This window comes from Cyprinus carpio, chromosome A23 (assembly GCF_018340385.1).
Source record: "Cyprinus carpio isolate SPL01 chromosome A23, ASM1834038v1, whole genome shotgun sequence".
Lineage (NCBI taxonomy): Eukaryota > Metazoa > Chordata > Actinopteri > Cypriniformes > Cyprinidae > Cyprinus > Cyprinus carpio.
In genome coordinates this window covers 23,217,600-23,231,482 of record NC_056594.1, presented here as the reverse complement: position 1 = coordinate 23,231,482, position 13,883 = coordinate 23,217,600, and the positions used below count along the sequence as shown (strand labels likewise).

Sequence of the window (13,883 nt, the reverse complement as noted above, 5' to 3'; positions counted from 1 at the left end):
AAATAAAAAAAAAAATAAAATCAGTAATATTTATAAAACAAAAATATAAATAAAAAATTAAATATACTATATTTATAAATACAACAGACAATGAAATGCAGTTGTCTTCATATAAATGCAGTCCTATTCATATACAATACATTTATAAATAAAGTTAAAATACAAACGAACAGCAATTTTCTGAGATAAATGTGGATTCGAATCGTTTAAAGAATTATCTAGGTGAGTATGAAACCTTCATTTTGAACTTACAAGCTACATGTATTTGTTAGTCAAGTGTAGCTATTGACATCCATTACAGTAGGCGTCTTTCACAGTAGTAAAATTTTCTGAGAATTTTCTGGTTCTTTGCAAGTTTATAGCCTGTCCAAATAAACATATAATGATTACTGTATCTTGGTGCAGTCCTAATTTGAGTTATTCCTCAAGAACATTTAATATCGCGATGTTTTCTTACCTGTTTATGAACTGTGCTCTTTTATTTCCAGTGTGAGTGAGGCAGTCACTTCAGCTCGAGGGTACCAGGCACTGCCTATGCACGCGAGACACTGACGTTTAATATTCATGAGTCGACGTAACAATAGATATAAGGAAGTGTGGAGTACCATGTTGTTAAAATACTGAAGTACCATATTACCTACCATGTTCTTAAAATGCTATAAACAGTTCATTTTGTTTTAAAATATGAATGTAACATTTACAACTATATTATTATAATAATAATTATTATAATTTTTTTAGGGGTCGGTTTATACAGTCTTGTTCCCTTTAAATCCTTAGAAGGAGGAAGACTGAATGCAGCTGAAGTTTGCTGCTTCACAGATAAGCTGGTGAAAATGCAGCGTCATTCTCCCACACTATTATGCATGAATAGATTCGAAAGGTCAGTCTGGAGTTTGTGCTACCGACAGACCAGTAGTCAGATTACAACAGAAAATATTTTAAACTCTGCAATGAATCTTTTTTTTTTTTTTTTTTTTTTTTAATAAATGTAACAATTACACTATAATTTTTAGGGCACGACAAATATAGATTGTGCGCTGTTTTAAATGTCATTTTTCTGTTTTTACAAGTTTTCAGGGCCCACCAGTCTGTTCAGGGTAATCATAAAACTAAATCCATAAAGAAAAAGAAAATTGTTACTTGAAATAAAATAAAATATGAATGAAAATTTCATATATATTTTATAGTATATATAAACAACTTAAAATAATTATATTTAAAATATTAAACAACATAATAAAATAGTAAAATAAAATATTTGTATAAAATATATATTAAAGAAATTATTCAAAAATAAAAACTCATTCAAAATCTTAAACTATGATAGTATTTCAGTTAAACTAAAATAACATTCTTGGTCTGTCACTAGTCTTTGTCTGTAATTTAAATCAGTCTCTCACAATGCTCTAGATTGTACTGAATTGTAACTGTAAATGTTATAATGAGTCACAGTGAATCTCAGGTCGTTGGCACTGTGATATCAGTCTGTAATACTGCCTGTGAACACTGGAGTGCGCTGTCTGTCCGTGTACTTGAATTGGAACCATTCTGATGAATAGAAGAAATAACATTTCCTATTACACCTGAATAGGATTTGGGGGTCTTAGCTGAGTTATATGATAGGAGGCTTTTTGTTTGGACTCAGAGAAGAGCTAATAATCTCAGGGAGTGTTTGTAGTGTATATTATCAGAAGAACAGGTTGGGAGAAAGGTGAAACCACTTTCTGTTAATAGGACCAGTGGAAAACTCTGGCCTGTTTGCAATCCTCTTATTGACGAACATCCTTGACCAGACACAGGAAGAGAGAGAGAGAGAGAGAGAGAGAGATTGTAGAATGGGTTTGGAGAATAAGAATTTGAAGATGATAGCTAATATGTGCAAACCAAATGCATATTCTGTAAACTACTAGATTAACTAGCACAAGTAATTTAGTTTCAGTAACTCAGTTTCAGTTTGGCTATACTATGTCAAAAATATTACTTATACTTTTACTAATACTATTTTTTTTTTTTTTGCACTTACCGTAAGTGATTTTAAGCTTCAGAAACAGATTATACTGTCCTATTAAAGTTAGCAGTTAAAATAATAAAGAGAGTGTTATTGAAATGCATTATTTAAAGAAACTGCTTTGGATCATAGACTGTATATTGTGCTAACATATGAACACAGCTATGGCCATTTACGGTTTTCATTGATATGTAAAAAAAAAGGTGTAAAAAAAACATTTTATTTTGTAGCAAAGACCTTTGCACTTTATGCAAATTAGACATTTTAAAGAGTAAAAGGTATGGTGGTTTGTCTTTTGGAAATGTAATTAAGAGAGCTAGTTTTTGATTTTACTAGTTGTCAAATATAAAATTCCCAAAAATATTAAATACATTTTCTGTGTTTAGAGCAGCATTTACTTCTCTTTTCCTGCATAATGGACATTTGTTATCTTATTTGGTATACTATATATAGAACATTTCTAACTTATTGTGGATATATGCATGTGAAATTGTCATGTGTGAAGTCATATTTATTGCATCCATGTGGTCTATTTAATAGTTTTAGTTTGATACCAGTGTAAGTTTCCCCCACTGTGACCTGAATAATGCTACAAACTCTGACGTGGATATAAGCTCTTTTACAGCGAAAGCCAATTTACAGCCTGATTAGTCCAGATCTGTCTGCCCAACCCCTCAAAGCTCTGGCCTGGGAGCTCCATCGCAGTCGGAGGATACTTAATTAAAGGTCCAGGAAGGAGAGAGATAGGCGGTCAGACATCCTCTTCTCATATTAAAGTCCATGAAGCTATGTCATGAATGGTTGCAAGAGAAGAGCTAAGGTGTTTTGTGCATTGCTAAGTAATTGTTAGAGTGCCCCTATGTGGTTGCTAGGGCGTTCTGGTGGTTTTTGAAGTAATTCCAATCACTTAGAAAGGCAAGAGAACATCTCTCCTAAAAAGCTGCATGATTTGAGATGTCGTTGATGTTTATAGCAAAAGTTTTTTGGTCTAAAGACCAACTTCACACACACACACACACACACACACACACACACACACACACACACACAATAACTATATTAGCATCAACACCAACGCACAATAACGTCTGTTTATTAGGAGCATGCGCTGCAGTTTTGTTGCATCAAAATACTCCAGCTCGTTAATATTGGATCGATTCTGATTGGCTGTCACTGTTTTTATCGTTCATCAGCTGGGGAAAAAAAAAATTCTGAAAGTGATTCCAATTATATTGTTCCTCTGTGTCGTTATCATTATATAATTAGAGGGATAATCCTTGGTGTGAATGGCCCGTACAGCTTGAATTTTAAGTATGAACTTTAAAAAAAAACATTATTGGTAACTTTTATCTTGAAATCGTGTTTTTTTTTCTCACAGTTCTAAATTTCTGGGGGGGGGGTCTCACATTTCTATTTATATCTCACATTTCTGACTCTTTTTCTCAGAATTGCAAGAAACAAAGTCCAAATTGTGAGATTAAAAGTTGCAGTTACCTTTTATTTTATTATGTGGTGGAAACAGGATTCCATTATAATAGCAATGCTTGAATTAGCTAAACAAAACAAAAGAGACATAGAGTCATTTATAAGGAATTAGCAAACACATGCATGAAAGAGAATGTGGGAAGACGGAAAATAAGGTTGACATCCTGTTTATTTCATTCAGTTCTGTATCAACTGGTATACAAGAGGAACATTCACATTTGTAAAATCTGTTGTACACAATGTACAGATCACAAACACAGCTTGTGTACTTCCTTTGTGAATTAAAGCATTGGTTCTCAACTCCAGTCCTCGGGACCCACTGCTCTGCACATTTTGTTTGTCTCCCTTATTTATCGCACCTGATTCAGATCATCAGCTCATTAGGAGAGAGATCCATGAACTGAATTGAGTGTCTCAGATTCAGAAACATTCAAAATGTGCAGAGCAGCGGGTCCCGAGGCCTGGAGTTGAGAACCACTGAATTAAAGCATATTCATTGCCGTTTTCAAACATGTTTTGCCTCCCTTCTTTTTTCCCCCCAATCATGGGATTCTATTAACACAGGGAACTTTTTTCATAAAAGGGAACAAAAAGCAAAGTGTAAGTGTAACTGTAATTCTAAAAAACTTCAAAAAAACTAAAAAAAAACAAAATTCACAAAACAATTAAAAAAATAACACATACCTTAACAGTAACTTTTTTCACAAATATGTGTGTGTGTGTGTGTGTGTGTGTGTCTAATTTTACATGTGGAACAAAAACATATGAAACTACCTGAGTATATAGCATGACACCATCTTTACTGCACGCAAATCTCAGGAACTTGTTTTGCACAGGAAATTAAATCAAAATAATGACATTATCTAATGCAAGAGTATAAACCCACCAAATGTACAGCTATTTTCTTTGGTAGAACTGTGTTGCCACTTTAGCAATTTAGTCATTTGTAATAACAGTCACCTGAGCCCTAGCTTAAACACCACTGTTTCACTACAAATGAAGATTCAAACAGACAATAATAATAGATGTAAAAAAAAAAAAAGGGATTATCCGCATGTTTAATAGAAGTGATTCAGACTTGCATCTCAAATTACTCATTTATCCATATAATTTTTTATTTAAGGGCTCAGTCTTTCGGGATTCAAGAGTGTCATGAAAGCTGAGCCATTTATGTAAGAATCTTTCATCACCTGCTTATACTAAATAAAAGAGAATCAGCTTCTGTTTATGTGAAAAAGCATATTTAACAGTGATTTTGTGGGGAAAAAAACCCCAGACTATTCTCCCCCGATGATAACTAACCATCTCAAAGTAGTTTGCTATTCTGATTCATTAAACCATAAGGGACATTTCAGATTATAAAACTGTCACAAGTAGCCTAAACAACTCAACAGAGATGACTGAGAAAGTGATGTCACACAGGAGTGGTTGCATGGGAAATGTCCCTAGTTTGAAATACAATCAGCAAGTTAACAAAAAAGTCCAAATTTGTTTTCACAATTACCAAACAGTCCATGGCGGTTGAGATTTCATGGGTAATTTTGAAACCCATGAGAACCAGTGTTACACTTCCTTCCATGTTTCTTTTCAGTCATGCTTTCCTTTTCCTTTCTTTTGTTTCGTGCCATTTTCCATGACCACTGGTGCCTTATTGGTGCCATTGGAGATGCCGTTAACTGCAGATTTGGCCGACTTGAGGCGTGGCTGGCGGCGGTAGGTCTGGTAGTAGAAATTGGCAAACAGGATAATGAACGTGACGGCGTAGCCAATCAGAGCCCACTGCATCCAGGCCGGAAATGGGCAGCCCGTGTAGAGAGAATGAGCGGCATGGCCAATGGTGACATGGAACTGGATCTAAACATAAGTAAACGGGTATGTAACAGAAATCTGCAACTTATCAAACTATCACTTGTAAAGACTTCTTTGATTGCTTCAAGTAGTCTAGAAGAGCATAAAGATCAGATCATGTCACAAAATGACAATTTCACCACCAAAAAATGCTATGTTTGATTGATGTTGTTTTACCTCAATAGTTGATACACAAGGATTCAGTGCATTCAACCATAGGATTGTAAATATTATCCAATAAATTTGCTAAATGGCCAAGGATTCTGTAATTTTTTCTCTAATCAACATATCGATTCTTAATTATTTTCAAAAAATATGATAAAGACACAACTGTAACTGGATGAACTATTTACACTGTAGTGGACTTGTGACAAAAATACACCAGATTGTATATTCACAGACTCAAGACTTGTATTATAAAGCAAATGAATGATTAATTTATTAAAATAATGATTTTAATAGTAATTATAGCTTATTATTACATTCTACAATCATTACATGGAAATTTCAAAGTGACACTGCATTTTTAAATCCCTACTCAGCTTATTTACCTTATTTAACTATATTTACTTTTATTGGAAATGTAATCATTTTTGTATGAAAGCTTGTTTCCACCATGAGATTTAAAAAAAAAAAAAAAAAAAAAAGGTAATGTTTTTTTTTTTTTCTCAGAATTGCAAAATACAAGCTTAAAAGCGAGATATAAACTCAAAATTCTGAGAAAAAAGTCAGAATTGCAAAATATAAAATCAGAATTGTGAAATAACTCGCAATTCTGAGAAGAAAAGTCTTTATTGTGAGATATTGACTCGCAATTGCAAGAAAACAAGTTGTAAGATAAAAAGTCTCAATTACCTTTTCTATCCCCTGTTCGGGGGAAAAAATGGAATCAAAAAACAAAAAAAAGTCAGAATGTCCATGTATAATCTAATTTATCTGTTTAAATTCATTTTATCAGTCAGTTTATATCTTGAGATAAAAAGACGCAATTATCTTTTTATTCCATAGTGGAAAAAGAAAAGGAAAAGTAAAAAATAAATAAAAAAATTGTGAGAAACAAAGACAGAATTCCAAAGAGTCATAATTGTGAGAGAAAAAGTCACAAATAACTTTACTTTTTTATTCCATGGCGGAAACAGGCTTCCGTAGAATTGTATATAATTGTACATAAGTCAATGATGATTGTTTACCATGGACCATTTTAAGAGGGATGTGGAGTGTTTATTTACCATCTGAATAATAGTGAGGTATTTCTTCCACCATAGGTACTTCTGGATCTTTGGGCCGAACGCTGCCAAGCCATAGTAGCCGTACATCAGCACATGAATGCCTGAGTTAATCGTAGCGCCAAAGAAAGCTGTGAAGAGGGAAGATTTTAGTTAAAAATATTGATTGAGTTCTAGGATTATTAAGGAATGGTAAGATCATGGTGTGTTTTTTTTGGGACAAAGGGGCAGTTTCATGGAATTAGTTTTCTTACATAGATAGTCACATTCATGTGGAAATTTTTATAAGACACAGAAATCCCTTCTGCTCGAGTTTCATGAACAAAGCAAATTGCTACAAGATGCCATTCAGTTCATGCTTTATTGCTTAAGTGAACACTATTAAATATCAAGCAGTGAATATGAAATGTTCTGGACGTGTCACCAACATTTGTTGAGACACAAGATTACAACATGCAGTCATCTCAACACAGTCCTCCACCCATTTCAGATCATTATCCTTTGTTCTCCCTTTCGTCTTTATTACCCTTCTGACCATCTGTACACTTGCAAACCCTTTGACCCTTTCCACATCCTCCTTAGCTCTCCTAACCTTTCCTCAAATCTCCTCATGCTTCTGTTTTTTGTTCTTTTCTTCTTCATGCCTCAAAATGCAAAACAATTATTAAGTGGAGAAGTTGTTGACAATGGTTCTGATGCAAATCAACCGTTATAATTTCAGATGATACACCTTGCTGGTCTACAATTTAATTTCCTCACACTGGTGTTAATGCAGAGACATCTAGCACAACAACATATAAGCAAAATGAGAAATGCATGAACTCATTAGATGTGAAACGTGATTGCAAACTAAAGGGATCATTCACCCAAACTCTCCCTCAAGTTGTTTTAAACCTGAATGAGCGTCTTCTTCTGTTGAACACAAAAGAAGATATTTTGAAGAATGTTGGTAACCAAACAGTTGTTAGTCCCCACTGACTTCCATAGTAATAAATAATAATATGGAAGTCAATGGGGACCAGAAACTGTTTGTTTACCCACCTTCAAATGATGACAATGTGAAGTACCCCTTTAAGAAGCGTTGGCTAAAAGCATGAAAAACACAAAACATGACATCCAAATGGTAAATGGTTCATAAAGAGCCATTGTAAAGTCTTTGTTCAATTATACAAAACTGTATATTTTGGCCTAATTTTAGGTTTAGGCTTAATATAGGCTTAGCCTTATGACTTCAGGCTTTGGCATAGGCTTTTGCCTGGTCTATTATAATCACAATTGGCTTAATTTGACAACAATAGAAGTAATTTAGTTATTTAGGTATATTTAGGTCTGCTAGATCAATGGATGTGTGTGTGTGTGTGTGTGTGTGTGTGTGTGTGTGTGTGTGTGTGTGTGTGTGTAAATGTGTGTGTGTGTGTGTGTGTGTGTGTGTGTGTGTGTACTCACACTGTCCACCAGGAACCCACTTGATGCCAATCCACCACAGGATGAACATTGTGCAGTGGTGATAGACGTGCAGAAAGCTGACCTGATTAAACTTCTTCCTCATGATGAAGAAGACTGTGTCCAGAAACTCCACCCCCTTAGAGATGTAGTACCACCATAGCGCTGACGCTATCTGTAGAAACACCACCAGTATCAGTGACTCTGTCTATCTATCTATCTATCTATCTATCTATCTATCTATCTATCATTTTCTTTCTTTCTTTTTTCACTGATCTGGACTGGTAACCAAATGGTTGTAAGTATAAAAACAACTGTGTGTGATCTGTGAAATCCCATAACCATTGAAGCCTTGATCAAGACGTATAACATAAGCTCTTACTCAAGTCACATTAGATAAACAGGTATAAAATTATTCATTGCAATTAATTTGCCGATTAGGTATATTTGTAGCAGGAGCCATGAGAATGGAGGTGTGGCCTACAGGTGGGGAGACTCCTGACCTCATCTCTGTCCTCACATCACCAGGGAAACCAATCTTGCCAGTGAGGGTGATGATGCATGCCAAGACAACAGCATGAGGGAACTCTTACCGACGTCAGTGAAAGCGAATTCAGGGATTCGGCATTCCGGCCTCCTGATTAAAGATAAGCCTCGCTCTCACAGAGATCTCCTCAACTCTCTCCCTGTTCCTTACAGCTGTAAAATAACTTCTGTGCTACAAGATCATGGCGTGTTTAGGGGAACACAGTGCATTTCTTACCCGGACTTCATTTACATCATTGGAGTAGTTCACGGGCTGGCAGAGGTAGCTGTATCCGGCCGCTCTGGAGCCAAGGAGCAGCTAGGGACAAAAACACATTATTCATTATTATTCACTTGTGCAATAGAATGTCTTTGTAATACTGTCTGTGTAAGAAACAACAGTCAAATATGTCACTTTTTTTTTTTTTAATTGAACCAGTGATCTAGTGCCAAATGTCTGTGACCTGTCTGTGATACAATATTGCACATGTTGTGCTGAAATCAATGCTATTTTCACACAGTGAGCACTTCAAGCATGAATAAATAAAAACCTGATAATACTAAAATCCTATTGCATAATATGAATATCAGGCAGGATTGTTGCATAGGTGGAAAGTTGACAAGTCCTGCAGTTCATTATTATTATTTTATATTGTTATTTTTTTTAGCATTATATTTTTGTTATATTTCAACATTGTAAATATTTGTAAATGTGTGTGTGTGTGAATATATATATATATATATATAGTTATATTTTTATATTTATTAATTTATATTGTTATATTTTGAACAGTATTTTGTAATTCTTTTTTAACAAATAAATATTTTTATTTTAAATATTTGTAAATTATATACAGTATACACACACACACACACACACACACACAGACACATATATATAATTATTATTATTTTTTTTGCAAAATTCTTAAAACAAGACAACAATTTGCAAATAGCAAAAGAAAAATAATGTTTAAAAAAACAGTATATATTTATACAAGGAACACAAACACGCTGTGATTTTTCTGTGTGAAGTTGGAAAACTATGTAATACATAATGCAGACTTCTTAATTACATTTTTTGAGGCCTCTGTAAATGTAATTGGTCCTAATAGATTCAAATGGATTGACAAGGAGATCAGCAGACCTCTTTGCAGATGTAGAAGTTAAGCAGCACCATGCTGAAGTTGTACACAATGAGGGTTTTTCTGAGCTGAAAGGGCTCCCGGTTCTGCATGTAAAGGGGTCCGACCCAGAGGAAGAGCAGGTAGAGTACACTGATCCCCAGGGTGGGGAGCGGAGATGACATCATCGGCCATTCCTCCACACGCTTATCTGAGATTTAAACACATAAAACCCAATTAGATTCAGAATATTTCGCTATTTTTATATTTTTAAAAATATAAAAATACATATGTAAAAAGATTCTCACCTGCTATGGTAAGGCTCCATTTATAAAACTCTACAGAGTCATTCACAAAGTGAATGACTGTCTCCATGGCTCTAGTTCTAAGATGATTATCCTGTGAAGGAACAAACCGAATAGAAGCATTTTTAAAGTGCTCGTCTTAGTCTTTTTTTTTCCCCTTGCACAATGTGAAAATAATTCCTTTAGGACTGCTGGCCAGACAATACAAAAATAATTTCACAAGAACATAAATATTAGACATTGTGCCACATAAATATGCTGTAATACTATTCTGTTACACAAATACTGAGCTAAAATATAGGATGTAGGTTACATGCTAAAATGTATCATTTTTTGTTTTTGTTAGATAATGCACCAAAAGGCGAATCCAGCAACATAGTGACAGATGTGTATTACTGAGTGTCAATATTTTAACTCAGCAAGTTACAGCTAAACCATATTCCACACCTGAGTGCCAGGTAAGCAGAATTAATATAAGTCACAGTCCACCAGTGTCATTACATAATTAGCCCGTCTTCCACGGCCCTGCGGATGCCTGTGCATTATTTAGCGCCCCTATCATTTTGCACTGAAACAAACGAAAGGAAAACAGGACAGCTGTATACGGTCCCAAATAAAACACACAAGCAAAAGGGTAAAATTCACAAGCAAAGCAGGGAGAGAATAAGCTTTGCTAAAAATACTTGGTGTTACATCAGGTTAAACTTGATTGAAATCTTTAAGAGCTTTACGGAAGCACACAAATGAAAGCTAAATATGCTTATGCATGTACATAGTGTCCCCCCAAAACATCTGCACACTTAAAATGTCTCAATATAGGGGAGACTGGGGCTAGTTGTCACAATATCTTTACCTCAGTAACTATAAGCCCAGCTGCACAAATTTATGTGTGCTCAGTGGTTTTATATGTTGGTCTATAGTTTACAACTCTTTAATAAGGTTTTTTTTGTGACTCTGTCCTCCAATCTAAAATTCCATCAATTCTTTTTTCCTTTTTTTTTTATCTGTTGGGTAAAAACACACCAGCATGCATTCAGAAAGAGTTAACTATATAATGATAGGCAGATTTTCACTAAAGGTTGAACTGTGTTCTCAGGACAAGAGTATTTTTCAGGTTGGTTCAGGTCATCATATTCATATTGAGGTAAGTTGTCACATGTTTCATGTTGTTGTTTTTATGCAGTTTATTAATTGCAATTTCTGCTGACCAAATATTGCTTTGGTATTTTTAAAATTTTGTTCTTTTAAGAATTGCTTTTGTGTTTTGGACTTGTTTTACTGCTTAAAAGTCGATAATTGGCTGTTTAATGGCAGTTTGTACCTCATATAGTGCAGAAAAATATAACTACAGTAGCCCTGGTTTCCTCAGTATGTTGTTTTATAATTTAAGCCCAAACTTCTTTTCCTGATTGTTTTGAAAAGGTTGTTCGTGTTCTTTCTTTAATCTTATAATACCTCTTGATATTTTGTATCTAATGTAATGATATTTAGACAATTTTAAGTGTAGATTAAGTCTGTAAATATGTTTTGAGGCCGCTTAACACATGCAAAGATGGCACTATAAAATGGAAGAGATGTAGCTCTGTTAAAATAAACATGTCGGCACACAGTGCAAATTTCCTGTGCGTCCCCACTGAAGACAAAAGCCTCCGTGCGCGTGTGTCAGCAGGTTTCACCAGCATTTGTCAGTCAGGCTTTAATTCCTTTTGATCTACGAGCTTAAAGTGTAAGTACAAATGCCCATCGACCCACATCTGAGGCCGCAGCACTCAGAGGGATGATCGCCATGAAGGTTATCACCACCAGATGCTCCAACTACAAGCTACTGAGGTTAAAACTTTTCCAGAAACAAAGAAAACCAACTGTCCATATGTACTAACCAGCCAATTGATAAGCGCAAACAATCTGTGCATATACTATATATGAAATTAAACAAACTTGGGCAAGAATAAAAGGAATATGTAGTATAGAATATAATCAGGGTTCTTCAATGGTTCTTCGCTGTATCTTGAATTCACCCTGTAAAAATGTGTTTTCAATTAACCTAATGTGGAAAATTAACTGGTCACAGTCAAATAAATTAGTTATATATTTGCATTTATGCAACATGCTTACATTTTCTCAGTTCTTGTTTTCCCTGAGAATCAAATCAATGATATTGGTGCTGCTATCACCATGCTCTACTGTTTATTAATATATAACTAATAAACAATATGTTGTTTATTAATCTGAATGCATTAGGTTAAACCAACCATTTCTGCCTACAATCAGTTTCCATGTTTACTATATGTTACTTTTGAGATTCATGTTTCCTTAGATCAGTATATTGGGTTCTGGGTTCTGTAAAGCGTGGTTTACTAAAGAACTAGAAAATAAAAAGCTATGCATCTCTCAAATATTCTCCTATTATATCAAGCTGTAAACCCTTTGTTTTAAATCTGAAGAGAAACTTAAACGCTTTCAACAAGTGCTACTGAATTATTCCGGTTGGGATCCACTAATCTCCGTTAAAGCGATTTAACTAACGATGTTTTGCAGTAAACTGTCATTTGCATTGAAATTGCATGCACATTTCCAAGCCAAGCAGATATAGATTGAAGTCTGGTACTGATGCAGAAAAATACACTTTTGACACACACAGTCTTACCTTGAGAGCGCGTGCCTATGCCGACATCAGGAGCGGTGCAGCCCAGGTGAAATATGCGCGTGAATAAATGTCTGGATTTAAATCTACAGTGTGCGTTTAAACACATCAACACCGCAGGTTTGGCAATAATGACGCGAAGGCAAACAGAATGTATCTAATGGAACTGGAGCATATGAGGCAAATGCACCTGTTCAGAGTGTCTGACACTGAGTGGACACCGGTCCGTCCGGCACTGAGCATGCGCAGTCGCGCCATGTGGGGCTCATGCCGGTGCGCTCGGGTAACTCCTTTGTTTAGGCGTTAAAGCGTAAATCTTATTCGGCGGGTGTCAATAGATGCACGAGTAGCATCTTAACATAAATACTATATATTCGGGACCCATTAATAGCATCTTAACATGAATATTATCTATTTGGGACCCAATAAAATATGTATGTTTTTATTTATTTATTTAAACGTCATTGGCAGGATATAGTGTAGCTGCAGCGTTTTAATAAAATACACGTGTTATCCAGGTTTGATCATATTATATTGTTTTGCATTCAATTTTAATTAATATGGATTCTTTCATATTTAATAATTCCGTATTAATATTTATATTATTTTAGGCTATAATTATTATTTTAGATATTTAATTATTAGTATTTATAGTGTAAAATATATTTTATCCAGTCTTGATCATGTTGTTGTTTTCATTTTTTTTTAAATATATATATTTTTTACATTTAATAATTTCATATCTAATCATTTGTAATCATATTTTTATTATGGACTATAATTATTATTTTACATATTTAATTATTAATCTTTTATTCAGTTTTGATCATTGTATTATGTGGTAATTATTATTATTAAATGTAATGATTTTTATTTTTTTTCCCTCTGACAGGAATATTATTTTGTATTCAGTATTTATAAATGTTCGTTTAATACTTAATATCTAATTATTACATCATTGTATTATAGTAAATTATTATGCTCTGCTTCATATTGTATACATCATACATTGGCATGCTGGAATTTTCATTAATGTTATATTGTATAATGTAATAATAATTTTCCCACTGTCAGACCCTCTCAATAAAATCCCCAAACCAAACATACTGAGGAGTATCCTCTTACAGAAAATATTTCATCCCACTGCGAGAACCCAATGTAGACACAAGGTGGCAGCAAACCTTAGCAAACAATTTCACAGATGGTGAAAAAAAAAGGTTTTACTTTTAAACAATTTGCACAAAGAAATTGCTATTCATTTTCACAAATAAT

At 34.3% G+C, this 13,883-nt stretch overlaps 1 protein-coding gene across 1 annotated transcript; it reads right to left on the bottom strand.

Annotated features, from left to right (window-relative positions):
* Window positions 1-4,204: 4,204 nt before the first annotated feature.
* On the bottom strand, window positions 4,205-12,860 carry LOC109104065 (elongation of very long chain fatty acids protein 4-like). The gene is made up of 7 exons (XM_019117430.2): window positions 12,615-12,860; window positions 9,971-10,061; window positions 9,686-9,873; window positions 8,777-8,857; window positions 8,017-8,188; window positions 6,574-6,701; window positions 4,205-5,350 (listed from the first exon to the last, which is right to left on the bottom strand). The coding sequence occupies exons 2-7, from the start codon at window positions 10,035-10,037 to the stop codon at window positions 5,084-5,086; spliced, it is 903 nt and encodes a 300-aa protein (XP_018972975.1). The 5' UTR covers window positions 10,038-10,061; window positions 12,615-12,860; the 3' UTR covers window positions 4,205-5,083.
* Between the last annotated feature and the right edge of the window lie 1,023 nt (window positions 12,861-13,883).